This window comes from Panthera tigris, chromosome C1, assembly GCF_018350195.1.
Source record: "Panthera tigris isolate Pti1 chromosome C1, P.tigris_Pti1_mat1.1, whole genome shotgun sequence".
NCBI lineage: Eukaryota > Metazoa > Chordata > Mammalia > Carnivora > Felidae > Panthera > Panthera tigris.
The window spans coordinates 25633497-25653505 of NC_056667.1; the positions used below are offsets into that span (position 1 = coordinate 25633497).

The 20009-nt window shown below is 48.7% G+C and overlaps 1 protein-coding gene across 1 annotated transcript in view; it reads right to left on the reverse strand.

Annotated features, from left to right (window-relative positions):
• CSMD2 (CUB and Sushi multiple domains 2) overlaps nt 1-20009 on the reverse strand; it is a 538353-nt gene that overhangs the window by 369911 nt on the left and 148433 nt on the right. The window contains 1 exon segment of the mRNA XM_042993830.1: nt 14880-15087. Within this exon segment, the coding sequence (XP_042849764.1) occupies nt 14880-15087 (208 nt within the window).

Genomic DNA, 20009 nt, shown 5'->3' on the forward strand with positions numbered 1-20009 from the left:
TCCAAGCAGGCTTCAGGCTCAGGGCTGTCAGCACAGAGCCCGATGCAGGGCTCGAACTCACGAACCGCGCGATCACAACCTGAGCTGAAGTCAGATGCTCAACCGACTGAGCCACCCAGGCACCCCCCAGGCAAAAATCATTTGTTAAATAAATTAATAAAAATTAATAAAAAACAATATTGAGGAGTCAATGTGCCTCATTTTATGTAAAAGATATGCTTGCCCAAACTGGTAGGTAAACCATAACCAAACATGTAAGCCAAATGCAACCCAGGAATTTCCACGCCAAGAAATTAAAACATGGATCCATGCATGAAAAGATGAATCATTTCATAATGGGAAAAAGTCCACCCCCTCCATATTATTGCTCTGGAAAGTTCTGTTTAGGTCTAGTGTGGCTCTTAAACTTTACTCTGCTTCAGAACACCTGGGAGAATGGTTACGAATACCGAATTTAGGCCCATCCTCAGAAATTTCAGAGGTAGTCGCCTAGGGTAGAACCCAGGATTCTGCATTCTAAACACCATCCAGGCAAGTCCGGGGAAGACAATCAAGTCATAAGAAGCTCATTTCTTATTTCACTCTAGGATGTCCTTCATTATCTCTTTCCTAAAAGCCTAGCATGCTTCACCAGTTCTCCACCTTGGTGCAGAGATCCCATGGGGAGCGTTCAAACTACATCTGCCTGGGTCCCACCCCAGGCCGGCTGGTTCTAACAAGCATCGGGGTTGCACTAACTTCACTGAATCCTATATCCCTGCACCTTTTCTCTCTCTGGCCCAGAGATCAATGTTAACAGACACCTCAGGCTGTCTCTGACTCTCCCCGTCAGCCACATCTCTGATGACCTGAAGTGGAATCTGGAAGAAAGAGGAAATCGCATGCAGAGCCTGCCTTTGAGGACAGAGGCTACAGACTGAGGATGAGAAGGGTCGCCAGCGGTCACCGAGTTCACCTGGCAACGGGGAACGGAACGGGGAACGTGTTCATCACCCTCTGATTGCCTTTTCTCCCGTCTCCCTGGGGTTTGTAGGCAGGAGGCAAAGAGTACTAGAAGGACTCCTAGTGGGACAGGTTGCCAGTAAATTGATTCTGCCCCAACCCCAGGGCAGGCTGTGAGCAGTGCCCATCAAATCCCTCACCTCCTTATTGCCAGGCCCAGCGTGCTGCCGCTCAGAGGAAGTGAAAGGGGTAGCTGAAACTGATGTGGCTGCAGAAACTGACATCAGGTGCCAGACACCCATTTGCTTAACAAACTGGCTAATTTTACCCTCTGTCTCTCAGACCAGAACTCTTTTGAAGGGAAGGAACAAAAAAGAAAGAAAGTGATATTTAACACATTTCTATTTCTGTGCTACACAGTCTCTCTCTGAGGTTGCAAGTTTGAGCCTAATTGATTTCTTCGTCAAAAGGGAAAAAGAAAGACAAAAAGGAAAAACAAACAACTGCGAACCCTTACCTCACTCACACTGCAATCAAACCTCTCCAGTTCTGTCGACTGCTGAGCTTTTTATTTTTTAACACTGGCCAAGTGACTTGCATAATTTAAGATCCTTTCTAGCACTGATCAGCCTGCTCTGGCCAAGCAGTTTGCTGATTAATTATTAATCAGACTGAGTTTAGGATGAATAATCAGCAAGAGTCAGGGCTAATTTGCAAATGTCCCCCAGGAAGGTTATCACTTAAAATATTTGGTGGAGAGGCTCCACGTTAACCTTTGCAATTAGCCACAGGACATTGTTACTGGTGAGACAGAAGCAGGTCTCTCCTCCAAACAAGCCAAACTTGTACACCTACTAAGTGCCAAGACCTGCGTTTAGGCTCTTTCAAGGTTCTGCAGGCAGTGGTGGGGAAGGGGAGGGGCACAGAAAAGAAACACACACATAATAGGCAAGCAAGAAAATATCTAGTATTGACAAATGCCTAAAATAAAACAAGATGCTGAGATAGTGAGTGAGGGTTACTTTAGATTTCATGCAAAGGGAAGGCCTTTCTAAGGACAGAAGATTTAAGTTGAATTTTTGCATTTAAAAAAGATGGGTCTTAAAAAATAACCTCACTTTGAAGGAAGAGAATCTTAAGCCCTGGGAGCAGCTAGTGCAGAGGCTCTAGGAGGAAGACTGCTCAGCCCATCAAGGGACAAGAGGAAGGTGAGTGCAGCTGGGGCACAGTGAGGGGGTGGGAGTGATAGAGGGAAGTCAAGGAGTTGGGCAGTGACCCAGTAACGGACAGTCTTGTTGTAGGATGTTACTCTAAGTGCGATGGGAAGTTGTTGGCAAGCCTTAAATAAGGGAGACATGATGTGATGTATATAAACATCAGTCATCCGAGTTGCCGTATGGAGAATGGATTATAGGAGGGACAGAAGCAGGAAGACAAGGCCACTGAGCAGCCAGAGATGCTGGGGCAGAGAATGGGCACAAGCAGTTTCCTCTTTGGAGCAGACAGGTGGAGAAGGCTGGGCAGAGGACAGGTTAGGGGTGAGGAGGGAATGAGAAACCAATGTCCGTGGACAGAAGAATGAATCAACAAAATGTGATATGTATATACCAGAGAGTATTATTCAGCCATAAAAGGGAGTAGAATTCTGGCACGTGCTATAACATGGATGAAATCTGACATCATCATCAGTGAAATAAGCCCACACAAAAGAAGAAATACTGTATAATTCCACTTAAACGAAATACCTAGAGCAGTCCAATTCACAGAGACAGAAAAGTGGTTATCAGGGGATGGGAACAGGTGGGGTGTTATTTAACGGGGACAGAGGTTCAGTCTGAGGTGAGAAAGTTCCAGAGATGGATGGAGGTGTTGGGCGTACAACCATGTGAATGTACTTAATGCCACTCAATTGTAAATCCAGAAATGATTACAATGGTAAATTTTATGTGTATTTTACCACAATAAAAAATCTGCTTGGAAGTGTTTATTTTGAGATTCCTGTTAAGGTTTTCAGATTCCAGTTAAGATATAGGGAGCCCAGGAGGTTCCTCAAGCCTGGACATTTAAATTGAGTGCCAATGGCATATAAAGAAAATGATGCTGAAAGACAAAATGTGATTTGCTGAGGTTACCTGGGAAAGAGGGCAAATGGAGAAGAGGAGGGTTCCTGGACCCCCTGGGCAGTCCACATGTAAGGGCTGGACAGAGGCTGGACAGTGGAAGAGACAGAAAAGGAGGTAGAACAGGAGTGGCCATAGGTAGCTAGCTGTGTCATTCCATGTCAGCCAAGAGAAGAGAATGGTTCAAGAAGGACAGATGACCAATATCGTGTGTTGCCTAGAGGCCAAGTCCAGGGACAATGGAGAAGCAACAATGAATTTGGCAACCTGGAGGTCACTGGCAATCTTATCAAGGTCACTTTTAGTGGCAGGTGGGGCAGACCCTGAGAAAGGGTCCATTTCCAGTAACTGGCAGTAGCTGATTGGGCATGAGTAACGGGCTTTTGGTGTGCACTGGCTTTTTTATTTTAGACAATAGATATTAGAATATGTCTCTGTGCTGTTAGCGGTGCTCAGGAGAAGAAAAACAATAACGAATGTGAGAAGAAGGAGATGAATTTAGTAGGGGAAGTCTTTGGGGAATATGAGGTCTGGAACATAAAAGGAGGGGCTGGCTTTTTTACAGGAGCCAGGACATCACGTCTACTGAAATATGAGGCGTGGCAGAGAGATACTGATTCACCAGCCATTTCATCTGTGCATCATGTTTCCAGGCTCCTTTACAGCTAGGCTGGACCACGTGGTTATTTCTGGCCAATGAAATACGAGGTGGGTGATGTGTCTCTCTCTGGGCTGGGGCAGTGAAAAGCCCATGCTAGGTTCTCCACTCTTCTTCCCTGCCATGGCAGCGGGGAAGGCCACATACTCTGGGTGGTGCATCTATAAGACGGTGGAACTTCCTTGAGACTGGACACCCACCTGCATTTCCATGTGGATCAGAGCCACTCCCGACTGACCCATGGCAGTCATGTAGCATGAGTGAAAAAGAAACCTTTGTGGTGTTATATCATGTGTTGAATTGCAGGGTTAATGAAGTTCAGAGAAGGAAATGGCAAGAGATGAGGCTGCGGTGATAGGCAGGGTTGGATCAAAAAGGGCCTTATCAATGGCTGGAATTTTATTCCACAGACAATGGAAAATGATTGAAAGTTTCTGCCTGAGGCTTAGCATGTCAGATATGCATTTTAATTAAACCATTCTGGTAACAGTGGGGAGGCTGAATTGAAGAGTGCCAAGAAGCTAGGAGATCAGTAAGGAGGCTATTACAACCCACAAAGAAGAAAAGATGATGGGCTGAACTGGGGGAGTGACAGTAAAGATGGAAAAATATGTTACAGGAGGTACACTGGGAGACCTCAGAGAACAGGGATGGTTCCCAGATTCTTGGATGACTAGGTAGAGTGGAGTACCATAAACTAAGACAGGAAATAGACTCTGACCATTTTAGTAGCCAAGTATGAGTGAAGTTGGGATGTGCTGAATTGGAGATATTGGTGGACGTCACGGTGGAGATGTCCAACAGGTGGCTGGCTCTACAGTTTGCTGCTCAGGAGGAGGCCAGGCTGGGAAGCCAGATTCGGGAGTTCTAAACAAACAGGTGGTACCTGAAGCCATGAGAGCAGAGAAGAGTACCCAGGGAGAGTGTGGGGGATGAGGACAGCAGTAAGACAAGAGCAGAGTTTTGGGGACATCAAAGGAAACAGAAGAAATGGTCAGAGAGGCCCAAGAAGCATCAGAGAGAGCAGCATAAAGCGAAGAGAGAGTTCTAAAAGGAGAAAATGACCAACAATGTAAGGGAATGCGGAGGTGCCAGTAAGAGGAGACCTAAAACCTATCTTGTGGATTTGGCACTGGAAGTGGTTAGTGTTTGGGGTGAGGGGTGCTTCTCTGACAATAATCTTAATGTGAATGTTTTCAGGGGAAGGCAGGGGATAGAAGCCATGGAGAAGCAGGTGAGGAATTAATGCCGATAGAGGACTCCAAGGAAGACCACTGGTCCAAGACCTCGAAGGAGAAGTTCCTGGAGGTGATGGAGTTCTACTCCTCCAGGAAGCCTCCCACTTTTCAAGCCAACCTGGCCCTCTCACTTCCCAGATGATGAGATCTGCTGACTTCAACAGTGATCATCTGTCATTTCATCAGATTGTCAACTGCTGGTTTTCTGTGGGAATCCTGCTTCCCCGGTGAGTCTGGGAGTGTCACACACTGGCCACCCAGCCACTGAATGAGGAAAAGCTGGAATGAAAGAAGTACAGGCTCAGGGTTCGAACTAAGGGCTTATGTCAGGCTCAGGAAGCCAGAAAAAAATCGTAGGAGCAAGAGACAGGTAAAATCAGGGCGAACCATGGGGTAAGAGAGGCCAAGAGGGAGTCCCACAAAGTTGTATGGCCAAGCATGAAAAGAGAGACCAGGGATGGGGTCTTGAACATTCTAAATGAACTGAGGTCATTCTGGAAGGCAGGTTTTGCCAGAATGAGAGGCCTCTGGAAGGGCCCAGAACAGCTCCTTCCATCTGTCTTAGCGGCACCATCAGGCATCTGGCAGCTCCTTGAGAGAGAGGTCGAAAAGAGCATCTTGTTGTCTGGTGCCCTTCCCAGTCCTGGCACGGGCCCCCGCACAGACGATGTACTTAGTACAAACTTGTTGCATGCAGTCAGTGCAGACGATGTACTTAGTGCAAACCTACTGCATGCAGTCGGCCCCACGGGGGGTGAGACAGCTGCCTGACCTTGGCTTCCCACACACAGGACTTTGCCAAATCACAAGCCCTAGCAGAGCCGCTGTGCCAATGGTGGACAGCCCCGGCTCATTTCTTGCTCCTTCTAGCTGCGGCTTTTGTTCTCTTTCTGAGAACAAGTTCTCACCCAGGGGAGCAAGGAAGTCACGCTGATACTCTGTGGAGTGTGCAGGAGCCCTGGCCCTGACTCTCCAGACATGATCTGCCAACAGCATGCTAGGGCACTAATCCTTTCCTACCGTTCGGTTGTGGGGCTTGGAATGCTATTTCCAACTCTGGGAGATATGGGAGATGAGATTTTAAAGGGCTGGTTATTTATGGCCTGGCTCCTGATGGCTACAACAGATGCAATTTCATGGGCTCCATCAGAAGAGAACAGCTTCTTGGGGTGGCTTAAAGAATTGTGATGTGGCAGGGAAGGAGGGGGAAGCAAGGGCCTCAAGAACCCACAGGAAGGCAGGTGCTTGTGTCTCATCCCCCTACTGGTTCCAAGTGCTACTGGGTTCGCAGCCTTGGTCATGCTCCATCTCAGCTGCTTCCTGAGCATCTCTGTCGGCTTGAGACCTTGTCCCTACCTTGTTCTTGACATTAAAACAAGCTGAAACCCCAGAAGACAGGCATTAGGCCCATGACACTCCCATGTATGAAGTTTAAGGACATATAGGACATTGTGATGATGGGCTTTTACAGGTGCAATTCCCTCCACCCTGAAATGCTGGTCCCTAAATTCTTCCCGCCGTGGCTCTTGCTCAATAGTCAGGTCTCTGCTTAAATCTGACCCCCCCCAGAGAGGCCTCCCCAGCTCATTTATCTTAATCAGGCCCCACTGCTACTATTCCCCACCTTGTTCATTTCCTTCACGGCACTCAACACGAGTGAATTTTATATTTGTTTTGTGGCTTTATTAGTATAGGTCTCCCCCAGGTAAACCAGAAGTCCCACAAAGGCAGAGTCTGTATCTGTCTCCTCCACTACTATAATTCCATGCCAAGCCCAATGTCAGGCAATAGAAGGGCCTACGTAATCTGCTTGAACGGATACATTATGAAGGAAAGTTTGGTGATAAAGGCTGACGGCAATGATGGAGACACTGCCGAGAACGATGGTGCCAGGCTGTTCCTGACCATAACTTCTCAAAGCCTTGCCACAGTATTTACCCGAACACCATTTTTTAGGCATAGCTGTTGATTTCCCCTGACCATCTCCACTACAGATCCCCCCAAAACTGTGTATCAATAACCAAGGGCAACTGTGTCCCTGTATCCAGGCTCATCTCCTTCCTTGCTGTGGCCTTAACTTCCTTCTCTGTGCTTATTTTGCCCTGGGGAGGCCAGAGAGCATCACCATCCCCCACTCCACCCAAGCCCTCTGCTGGTGAACAATCCTAACAGTCATTAGGCAGGAACTTGGGGATTACCTCAGACTCTCCCCTGTCTCCATTCCTCCTTTCCAATGAACCTCCCAAAGCAATTGATTCTGCATCTGAGATGTGGCTTGGTGCCACCCCATCCTCTTCATCCCTTCACAGCTGCCATAATTCAAGGTTGGATCATCTCTTGGCTGAGTGGTCACAAAAAAGTTTTATAGCTGGTTTCTTGGACCCAATTAAAACTCAGAGTGACTATGTTACATCTCCGCTTAGAACACTTCCATTGCCTTCTACAGTCTTTGGAATCCCCTCCCAGCTTATGAACATAGGACAAGGTTCTTACTGACCCACACTCTCCCTGTGCCTACCGTGCACCCACTTGCAATGCCCCCAACACACCAGGGTCCTTTCCTGCTCTGTGACAGTGGCAAACTCTAGTTCCTGCGTTGAATTCAAAAGTCACCCCTTCTGGCATTCATTCATCTGAGTCCTTCTAGCAGCCCCTCCCATCATGATAGGAAGACTTTATCTTCTCAGTGACCCAATTTTCCTTTGGTGAACCACGCCTCCCCCACTCCCAGGCAGGGGGTTTGAGCAGGACAGATAGTCATGTGACCTGGGCCTGGTCAGTAAGAACACTCTCTGTGGACACTGGTGTTGAGGCCTGAGCACACGGCTCAATCTGGTCCAATTAAGGTTCATCTTAGGGCTTTTGTGGGAACCATCGGGAAAGAGAAGCTTCCTTTTTGCTGGGATTGCTAAACCAGCAGAATGGAGGGAGCTGATGGTGGTTGCCTTTGCTCCCTCATGGGGAAAGCATGCCTGAGAAAGCTGACACATAAGAGAGCAAAGCTGTGGGAGGGAGAGAAATACATTCTGATAATATTATTTGCATACCTTGATCCAGCAGTCCCTGAAGCCAATCCCTCGACTTTTCAGTTACAGAAGCCAACACATTCCCTTTTTAGCTTGAGTCAGCTGGAGGTGGGTATCTATTTCTTGAACCAAAAGAATACTATAACATTTTTCTTTTCAGTCTCTATGGGAGCTTCTTTATACCTTTTAGTAAAGGCATCTAACATATGATATTGTCAAGCATTTAATTATATTCTGCTTCTTCACCCTGACTGTGAGCTCCAGGGTCCAGCATGATACATGGCTATTACATAAACATTTGTGGAGGGAATAAACAACTCCTTGGGGATAGGACTGTGTCTTTGTCTCCCTAGCACCTAGGAGAGCCTAGTTCATAGAAGTCTCTCAATAAATGATTACCGAAAATAAATAGGGGAAAAGTAACAAAGAATGTAAATGATCTAAACCAATGGTTTGATAAAGTACATGTGAATGAATAAATAAGTGAATAGTTATTATTAACAAATCCCCATTGGCATGCTGTTCTCATTCTAATTATATCTGAATCTAATGACTCCTGAATGAAATATCTAGTTAAAAGTCGCTGAGATCAAATGGTTCTAGTTGGCTCAAATTTCATGTGTAAAATGCTTAATAATTAAAACAAAGTCTTTCAAAGAGGAAAAAGAATGTTGTTAGCAAAATTTTCAAACTGAATGTCTGTAAAGTAGACGGGAATTTTTGTATCTCCACCTACAAAAACAAAAGCAAAAAAAAAAAAAAAATGAAGGGGAACAAAGCAAAGAAAAACCCTCAGAGCTGGATCCAGAGAGTAGGCTGAACCTGCTTTCCAGGGAAATTCTCTTTCTAGAAACAGCCGGGGTCTATGGGTGGCCCCGAGGGCAGGAAATCCAGACAGTACAGCAGAGTTTCCTCTATGTTCTCTGGGCAGAGGGGCCAGGTAGGCTCAGAGGCAAGGTGGGTGGGTGCACAGTGGAGAGAATCCTGGGACCACTTCCTGGACCTGTATCCCAGGGATCAGGGGAGCTCCTGTTGGGGTGGGATGCCAGGCTACAGCCCGGGGATGATGCTCTCCCTGCCTCCGCCCCTCCCACATCCAGATAGCACCCACGCTGTGAGGTCTGTCTCAAATGCAGCCCCCACATTAGGGCCTTGCTCCTCCCACCCGAGGGCAGCTTCCTGCAGTATGCCTTGTTTCCTTTCCTACTTAAAGGTTTGGTGGAGGCAAATATATCACATAGAGGTCCACGGGGCTTGGCTTGGGGGGTGGGGACACAGAGAATGCACAGGCAGATTGCAAATGACCCGAGTGAAACAAATAAAGAATGGAAGTCCAGGAGCGCCTGGCTGGCTCAATCAGTTGAGCGTCTGACTCTTGATTTCAGCTCAGGTCATGGTCCCAGGGTCATGGGATCAAGCCCCACATTGGGCTCCATGCTGAGCATGGAGTCTGCTTAAGATTCTCTCTCTCTCTCTCTCTCTCTCTCTGCCCCTCTCCCCAGCTGGCATACTCTTCTCTAAAGTAAAATATTGAAAAATTTAAGAATGGGAGTCCAAGTACACTGAAAGGGGCAAGGAAGAGAGGCTTGGAATCACTGGCAGAGACTGACCCACAGCCGGAGAGCCAAGAAGATGGTGGAGAGGCTCTAGGGTCTGCACAGAAACCCCTCATGTGGGAAGGAGCTATGGACTCCTTCTACCAGCCTCCCCACCACAAACACACTTCTGGCAGCCCCCAGGGAAAAGATGGCTTCAATTCTGAGTGCAGGTCGGGCCCTGCCTGCCCTTCCTGCTATAGGAGGAAACTGCCACCTAGCAAAGGAGAGAAGCAGAGAAAGAGAAGGAGCAAAGGAGAGACGAAGGCCCAACTGAATTCTGCAGCAGCGAGATGATGCCGGGCAGAGATGGGCCTCCTCTCTGGGTCCGGTACAGTGGTCCCCTGACTGTCTTCTCCACACTCTCTGCTCCCTCTCCCCTACGTGGCAGGCCCCGGGGAGCAGGTGCTGTGCCTGTACCCCGGTGAAGTGTCCCCTGCTCCTAGCCTGCACCGAGCAGCCACTGTAGCTGCAGCAGTCCACTCTTCTTCCGCTCTTCGGACGAGGCAGCTAACTGGTCAGTCTGGGGCTGGGTCCAGGCGAGAAGGGGTGATGCTGCCTGCAACGTGCCCAAAAATTGCAGCTCTGGGAAGGCAGTTTCAACGAAATCACCACCCTCTCTTCTGACCTTTGCCAGGACATCCTCCGGTCTGACCCAGTCCTCCTTACCTGGGTTTCCAGGCAATTCCCTGGGGAGCTGAATCAGCTGCGGTGACCAGGCTGTGCCTTCCTGCCCGGTGAGAGGCCTCTGAGCTGCCAGGCTGGGAAGAACGGCCTCAGGGGGATCACTAAGAATGGGGCCACCAAGGCTCTGGGCTGCTGGAGACGCCTCACTTATCCTCTTCCCTTCAAAGGGTGAGCCCCTAACTCTGGTCGCCATCCCAGGAGTATCACCTCCATTGTGAGCCAGGCAGCAGTTTACGTGTGCAGCCCTTTCAACATGCTTTGTAGACTGGTGTGATGAGCCCCATTTTTCAGATGTGGAAACTGAGACTCAGAGGCAAGTAAATAGGCTTTAACAGCCATTAAGAGGTGGATCAGGGTTTTGAGCTCAAGTCTGTCTGGCTCCCAGACCTGCTCTCTCCTCAGTTAGATGCCAAGATACACAGACCCCCTCTCCTATTCTTGGAGGGGACATCTGGCTTTCTCTCCTTCCTGGTAGCTCCAGAAGAAGAGCCTGGAGAGATTCAAATGGAGAGTGTCAAGCATGAGGCAGAGGAAGGAGAGCAGAGATTCTAGCTCTTGTGTCTTCTCGGTGGGCTTTAATTCATTGATTTTCTCCACAATGGAGAGGCCAGCTGTATAATGGGCTGGCAATCGCTTGTACTTGTTATAACATGATCCTGCTACCCTCCAGGGACACAGAACCCAGGGCCATAAAAAACTGAGTTTTTAAACCCCAGTTCTGCACCACCACCCACCTCAGTCCCAGCCATCTGAAAAAGTCCAGGGGCCTCATGAGGAACTTTAGCAACGGTGAGAGTTTTTCCTAGCATTTGAGGAGAAGGAATGGGGCTCCATGAAGGACAGAGCCAACTGACTTGGTCAGAGCAGAACAAAGCTGCCCACCCCCATCCCCCCCGCACCAAGAAGGATCAGTGAGAGAGTACCTGGTCCCTAAAGTGAGTTCAGTGAACTAGAGACAGAAGAGCATATGCGTAAGAGCGGTTGACATGGTGCAATTTATGGTGGTGACTTGGAGGGGCATGTATCAAGGGTGATGTGTGTGTGTGTGTGTGTGTGTGTGCGCACACGCGCGTGCATGCAGTTGGGGAGGAATCCAAATACACTATCTGGATTGTAACTTTCAGTTCAAACCCAGCTTTTGCTCACGGTCAATCACAAAATAAAAGTTAAAACGAAAATTAAAAAAGCAATTAACATCAGAGGGAGTACATCCAAAATACTTGGGGACCTCTCAACATGTCATAGTTACAGGGTTCAGTGCTCACCCTCCTAACAGCCTTTTCCTGTCCAAGACGTGTACTGCCGGATTCCCTGTGGCCACTCAGGGACCGGGAAACAGGAAGAAGCAGTGCGCTGGCTGATGTACGCACACCACGTGCTCTGTGGTTCCGGGCACACACCGCTATTTCTGTGCGCTCCGCCCACCCGCCTTCCTCCGCGCCAGCGCATAGCTGCCAACTGATTATATCCTGCTACGTTTTTGGCTTTGAATTGTCCTTTGTTTTATGAAATAACGTTCTGAGGAGTTGGCAGGTTTCTTTCTAATGTCCTCACTTGGCAAAATTTAAAAAAAAAAAAAAAAAAAATATATATATATATATATATATATATATATATATATATATATATATATCAACCCTCCATTTCCTCAGTTGTTTGGCAATTTTACTTGCCTGCGAAATCCAAACAACCGGAACCCCCAATTAAAAGTCTCCTGCTCTTAGCCCATTGGGGAGGAGAGTGTGGAAACTGAGTCAGGAACATTCCATCCCCCACCCACAACCCTGAATCAGTGGGAATCTGCTATCTGGTAAAGGAGGTAGTGGATTTTTTTCTCTCGAAGGTATCTCTGTCCTCTCAATAGGTGAAGGGATGCCCAGTTGTTCACATTCATCTTTTCTAACAGGATCTGCAGTCTTTCTATGGCTTGGCACAGAACTCAAGAAAACATCTTAAAATCTTAATGCACGGTGATATAAAGTAGCAACTCATAAACCAGCAGCTTCACAGTTCACAGGGATCCAGGGATCCATAAAGGAGAGGCGCAGGGGAGAAAGTGGGTTCTTTGCACACACGTCCCGAGCCTCCAAGTTTGTTTATCCATAATTGCTACGCAAGTATAAATTAGAACAACAAATGCACCCTGGCTGGAAATGGTGACACCAACCCTATAAATAATTATAACTTAATCTTATAGCGAAGAGTTCTGAATGACTCCCCTAACGATTTCCTCCGCTTAATTCCTTCCCCCACTGAGTGACTTAATAGGAAAAGGAATAGTCTTTAAGATTTGTTTCACTCCAGAAGTTTGGACAATGTGTGGATTCACACCTGGGGGGGGCAGAGGCTGTGGGAGACTGTTTGGCCCACGGGTAAACAAGTGAGTCGAAGAGGCCTTGGGGCTGGAAGAGCCAGACCCGGCAGTGCTATTCATCGTGACATCTGCTCATCCAAGTGAAACCTTGGGAACGACCTACTAAGAGATCTGATGAGTACGCTGTGTCCTTCTTACGAGAGCATGCCACACAGCCCTGGCGACCCTTCACAAAGGGAGCAGGATGTGACATGCTGCCATGGCTACGGAGATGGCCTTTCAAGTCCAACTCTCCTGGGGCTGAAGCCTCATTCTGCTCCTTATCAGCTGTTTGGCTTCGAGCAAGTGACATAACCTCTCTGGACCTCACTTTTCTCATCTGTAAGAGGAGGAAAATGATGCTACCTACTTCATGAAGTTTCTATGAGGAAAGATGAAATTATTGCTGTAAGAGCTTAGAACCAAACTAGGACATGCTGACAATAAATGCTCAATAAACGATGCTGTTATCACACCTATTATGTTTTGGAAGCATCTGCCATAATACAGGGAAAATTTTCATTACATAATGCTAAGTTAAAAATACATAACTACAGATAGATTTTCAGATCTGAATTTTGTAATATTAAAATATATATAAATAGGCAGCTAGCTTGCTCCAAGCAAAGCAAAAAGGCCAAAGGAGAATATATCAAAATTTTAATATTTCTTATTCATTTCTCCATACCTTTTTATATTTCCTCTGTTTTCTACAAGAAGCATATGCGTTACATTTACAATGATAAGAATAGGTATTTAACAAAGAGGGGTAGGGGGACAGAGGGCCTCCAGGCTGCCAGGTCACTGGGATTCCAGTGCAGAAGAGGGTCACCCGGGCTTTCATCCCCGCTCGTAGCCCCAAATGTCCAGCCGCTGTCCCAGACTAGTTGACGGAATAGCCACCTGCACACAGCGGTCTGTCCTTGGCTCACATGCGCTTCTCTCAACCCCCCATCCAGGGTAGTGAATGATCTGGCCAAGTTCACTGGACAAGCTTACGACACCAAGGTCTTCTGACTCCCAGGTCAGATCACCTTCCACCATCCCAGGAAATTTGAGTTCTCCGGGCTACACTGGTCCCCAGATCTCTGAGTCCATAGTGGAAGGAATCTGTTCCCATTTTTGCCTCTGAAGTAGTCATAACTGGCTCCTGCCATGGGTCTGTCTGATTTTCTCACCCTCAAAGGACCATGTCTTACACAACTGGTGTTTCCATCACAAGGCACGAAACCTGGTCTAAAAGAGGTGTTCAGGAAATGTGCCCCTGCTCCCTCTCCCTCCCCTCCTCCCCATTCACACTGACTGCCACATCTCCTTCCAGGAGCTATCCTACCCCGACTCTTGCAGTTACCCACTTTCTGAGTCCCTCAGAATCCTCAGGGACACCTCGTCTGCCCTCATCCCCAGGCCCTGAGTCCTGCCTTCCCCCGTGCAGCAATGGAAGTCTGCAAGAGGCCATATCTTGTCTGAAGCACATCTGGACACATACTTCTTTGGGCACCTGGTGTGCTGACACAGGTCCCCCTGTGCCCTCCGCCTGATAACACACCCACAAGGAGAATAAGAGAGGATATTCTAAGTGCCACACCACCACTCAAAGTTTGTCACCCAAAGTTGAACGTTTCCCAAAGCCAGCCCCTGCTTGGGCATGTCCTGTGCATCTAAATCTCGGACAGTACCAGCAACTGGGGCTGATAAGTCTCGTCATCCCTCCGCTCCTGTACCCATCATCATCGAGAGTCTCCATGGTGGGTGGGGCACACCACAGAAAAGCCCGTGCATTTTAGTAAAGCCAGAACGACAGGGAGGTTAGTCCTTCCCATCAGAAACTGTGGCGGAATGCCCTGCCCTTCCTTCGCAGGGCCCCGGGAGTGGGAATTTCCACTTAAGATTCTATTCCCTTCATTGGATGCTTTGAATACGCCCTGCAGAGATGGAACAGTACTTCAGATCATTGCACGGAGACCGTGTCCACACCCTCAGACCAGGACAGTTTCAGTCTCAGTGCAAGTTACTCCACCAAGGCCCATCATGAAATTCTTCAGCAAAGATGCACATCACATTGGATATCAAAATCTCTGTAAAAATGGACCCTGGTTCTAAAAACGTGCAGTGAGTTTTCATTATGATGAGAACCAAACTCATCAACTCATCAGGATGTGGCCAAGGGGCCTCAGACTGCAGGCCCAGATGCCGAGGAGACTGTGGGTGAGCCACAGTTTCCCGGGGGACCAAGGAGGGGACGCGACAGTGTGCTTACCAGAGAGAGGAGCCTTCGGTGCCCGTGACTTCCAGAAAGTCGTAACCGTCCTCCAGCTGGAAGTCAATAAAGACCAGGGCGATGGTGTCTCCCAGTTCGGCCAGGATGGTCCACGTGCAGTCGGCATTGTTATGGTACTCCGAGGGGAAGTGGGGGCTAGAGATGATGCCGCTCTGGCCGCGCAGGGTCCCGCCACAGGCATCATCCGCTGCGGGTGCAAAGAGAAGAGGTTCGGGTGAGGTGGTCTGGTTCCCAGGCCCTGGCACTCGTGGGCTTCACCCGTGACAGACATAGAGGGTCCCAGAATGTGATGCACAGGCAGGATGGACCAAGATCCTAGTCTGAATTGGCCTAGTAATAGTGGTACCAAACACTTCCATAGCCCTTACCATGTGCCAGGCCCTGTCCTGAGGATTTCAGATAGTGTTGTTCTCATTGAAAGATGAGCAAACCAAGGCCCAGGGAGGTTAAGTCACCTACCTAAGGTCACACAACCACTGAGCTGGGATTTGAACTCTGACATTCAGAGTACCACATATACTGCCCTGCCATGAGCCAGCTGCCACATTTATTTCCACGGTCACGACTGTGGTGAATAGGACATCTCTTCCCGCCAGATCTTAGTAACACTCCGATGTGGTGAAACTCAACCCAGCACCCTGGGGCGAAACTCAAAGGGTTGCCAGGCCTGACCTCCATCATCCTTCCTCTGGCCCTTCCTTGTCTGCAGGCCAGCTCTGCCCTCGCGCCCCGCATGGTCGGGCCTCCTGGTCTTTGATCACCCTGTTCCCTCTGCCAAGGATGCCCTCTGTCCAGAGCAGTTCTCCTCAGGCTTTGAGATCCAACTCTGATGCCACTTCTTGGTAAAGCCTCATTCCCCCAAGTGCTTAGTGACCACTCTCTCCTCTGGGCTCCCGCAGCAGCGGTCCGACTTCAGACACGGTACTTTGTGCTGAGTGATCTGTTCATACATCTGTCTTCCACTCTGGTTCTGAGCTCCACCAGGAATCCCCAAGGGCAGGGACCATGTTTTACTCATTCTGCCACAGAACCTGGCAGTCTCGCTGCTCCAGCCGAAATCCCAGCTGAGACTTGATATTCAGAAAAAATGATCTGGGAAACATGCTCTGACATAGAATAGTTAAGAACACTGGCTTTTGAATTGTTGCAGACCTCGGTTTGAATCCTTTCCCTGATGCTCACTAGCTGGGTGACACAGTGAGAAGTTATCCAAGCTTTAAGCCTGTTGTCCCGGAGCCTGTATGCAAGTAAGGGATTACACTACACTTAGCATATGCTGTATTAGAGGTGTGGACTAACTGATAAAGAAAGAAAAAAATGTAATACCCGGGTTCAAATGTGTACCAGGAGCAGCAGAATAAGAAGAGTAAAAGCTAATAATTATTGAGCGTCTACACTACACCAGGTACTATTCTAACTACGCTACATATTTCATTGAATCCTTCCTGTGACCCTGTGAAGTACCATTCCCATTTTGCAGGTAAGGAAACCAAGGCACACAGAGATTCAGTTACTTGCCAAAGGTGACACAGCTCATAGCGACTAAAGGAGCTGGGATTCTAAGCCCTGCAGATCGATTCCAGGGCCTGTACTCTTAACCAATACACTATCTCCCAGGAGTACAGGTCATATTTGGAGGACATAGATAAAGCAAGATGTTACTTTGCGTGGGTGAGTCGATTTAGGAAAACTTAACAGAGGAGATGCCAGTAGAGCTGGATTTTGAAGGATGGATAGGAGTTCCCTAGGGAGAGAAGAAAGGGAATGGCATTTAAGAAAACAGGGGAACAGACGTCATAAGCACAGAAGCACAAAATCACAAGACATGTGCAAGATAAGTAGCTCTAGATGGCTTATCAGACAGCGAAGAGAGAGGAAGGATGGGTGATGGTAATGGACATGTAGAAGGAGCCCCTGACAGAGAACATGGCCAAGAAGATTTGGAAGCAGTGGACTCTATTGGAAATAAAATGGATTTGGGGGTCCGGAAGGTCTAGGTTTGAATTCAGGCTCCATGTTCCCCAGCCATGTGACCTTGGGAGATTTATTTCCAGCAGCTTCACGTTGCTTCTCTGAACAATGGTTTGCTGTGATAATTGACGGGGATCATTAATGTGACGGTACCTAACATCAGCCAGGGGCTGGCGCATGGAGATGCCCAGCAAATGCTAAGTTCTCCTTTTCCTTCCCCTTTGTCTTGAGAATCAAAGGTAGTGAAGGGATATGATTAAATTTGCATTTTAGAAAGATCCCTGGGGCTGTGGCATGGAGGAGGTCTGAATCACGGGAGTGGGCAGGATGCTTTTGGTAGGACAAAGTCACCGAAGTCTGGAGGAGGCCAGATGAGCTCTGAGCTGAGGCCATGGGGACAGTGGGAAGAGCACTGATTTCAGAGAGATTTAGGAAGCAGAATCTATAGGACTTGGCAGTTGTGAGGGATGAGTTCCAGGTTTGGGGCATGAGAATCTGTAGGCTGAAAAATGTCTCCTGTGGCAGGGGACCCAGGAGGGGGCTGCCTTGTGGTAGGGAAGGCAAGCAGGGGTTCAGTTTCGGATCCCAGGACTGAGTATGTATGTGGGATGTCCTGGTGTAGACATGGAGTGGACGGCTGGGTATGCAGAAGCAGCGTGGGATGGAGGTCAAGGCGAGTCTATTCAGTGGTCCGCAACTAGTCTCGTTAATGTCATTCTACCGGGTCAAGGTCCATTTCGAGAGAATGTGCCTACTTCTATATGCCAACTTGGATAGTGAAGAGGTTGGTCTAATCTTCAAAACCTGAATGAATGGCAACGGCAGTGGGAGGAAGAGAAGGAACAGAAAGGATTCAAGAGCCAGGCTGAGGAGAAGGGAGAGGACACAGTCTCCACCTGTGAGTGGTCAGCAAAGGAGAGGAGGAGGGAGAGAGGACGTGGAGGTCTCTAACAGGGCAGCAGGGCGGACTATGATGCTATTTGGGTAAACAGGGGCCCCAGAGGAGAAGCAGTTCTGTGGGATGGTGATGGCCCTCCTCCACCGCCCCTCTGCACTCTGTAAACAGGTGATGATGCCCACGGAGAGAGGGCAGGAGAGATGCCCAGGGGGCCTGCGAGGCCGGGAGTCTGCAGGAGGAAGAGCAACTCTTGCTCCAGGGGAGTAAAGAAGACCCGGGAAGAAGTGACATTTAATGATCAGCAGGCAAAAGCAAATGCACCTGAAAGGAAGTTGTGTAAGAGCAGTCAGGGTCAGGGTCAGGAAGCCTGGGGGCAGAGTGGGGGGCGAGGGAGCAGTGTCAGGAGTGCAGGACAGAGCGGCAAGCCCTGGGTCCACACTGTCCCACTTGCTCGGGCCCGCGGGTCCTGGTGGGCCACACAGCAGCAGGCAATGTTGGAGGGGAGCAGGTGGTGGGGGGAGACTCGGCAGCCTCTGTGTAGTTCTTCTTGGAATTCTAAGACATCCTACACTGTTGTCAGCCTCAGCCCAACAAAGACCACCTGGTGCTCTCCTCCCACTGAACCTGACCTTCTGGTGTTTCCTTCCCGGAGACTGTCAGTGCTATCCACCCAATGTCTCATGCCAGAGGTTGGGGCCATGGGCAACCTCTCCCACACGCCACACGTAGCCAGGGACCAAACCCCGTCCCTCCTTGTAAGTGGCTCTTGATGGGCCTCTCATCTGCCTTGCACCTGCTCCACTCAAAGCCATGTCATGATCCAAGTCAACCACAGCCATGAGGCCTCTTTCCTTGTCTCCAAATATCCCTCCTGCTCTAACCTGTCATTCTTCACCAGAAGCCTGAGTGATCCTGGAAACACAGACCTGAGGATGCCACTCCTCTCTGTAAGAACCTTCAATAACTCTTACTGTCACTCAGGATAGAATAGAATATCTGTGGCTTATAAGGACCTTACAGAGCTTTGCCTCCTACCAGTCTCTCCCTGCCTACTTTCCTGCCACCAAACTGGCCTCCTCCCAGTTCTTCTGATGTATCAAGCATCTCCCTGTTCCAGGACCTGGAAAGTGCCATTTTCTCTTTCTGGAATGTTCTTCCCTACCTCCCTTCTTCCCTGGCTGGCCCCTCCTCAGCCTTTAGGTCCCAGTCTAAGTGTCACTTCCTCAAGGATCTTTCCAGATACAGAAACCCCTTCCCCCTATCTTATGTTTTCAAAGCATGACATACTTTCCCATAACGAATTATTTCCGCAAATTAATTGGTCAGTTATGCCATTTATCTAATGTCTAGACTGTAAACTCCACTAGAGCAGGGACCATGTCCGTGGGCAGCAGGCCTGGCACAGGCCTCCTCAGTCACTGAGGTTCCGTGGCATCTGGCCCCTCATCGCCATTTCTAAGTGCCTTCTGCGGTCCAGGAGCCTCCATGGTCAGGGGCTTTTGGAAGTTTGCTCTAGGTGTGAGTTGTAAGTTTCACCTTGAGAAATGTCTTTCAGAACAACACACCTTTGCCTCTAGACCCAGAACTTCAGGAGCAGTACTCTCCTGCTGGGAAGTACAAAGGACTGTTGGGATTAAGCAAAGGGTTTAATGAAGCCTTGAGGCCACTCAGCTCTAAAGAAATAAAAATGGCCCCGTCATTCGCCAATCTTCTTCTCAAATGGCAGGCACTTAGTAAACATCTGTTGAACAAAGAAATGAAACAGGAGACTGAAGTTCAGAGAGGTTAAGTAATTTCCCTAAGGTCACACAGTGCATGGGCGGGGCGGGAATCAGGAATCCAGGTGGGTCTCCCAGGTATGAGAACTGTGGCCTCTTTCATGAGGCCGTATGTTCCTGCTTGAAAGCAGTCTGGTAAAGCCATCCCGAGATCTTCAAAGCTCCTCATGATAGTCAATGATTTCTAGACCATGCTGGAAATGAGGACTCAAGAGCTTGAGGGCCTCTGAGGGGAGCCGCCAGTCCCCTCCTTGGAAGGTGGCACCTTTACATTTTGTCATGCTGCCTCTCGGGTTTCTCCGACACCCTTGCTCCCGAACCATCCTGTGTTGATTGAAGATGCTCCAAAAGTTGTTTGGAGATTTTCTCATACTTTAAACAAGGCACCATATTTCACGGTTACAACTTCAGAGCCATAAAATATAACCCTCAGCTGATACCACGATCCTAAAATATTAACGT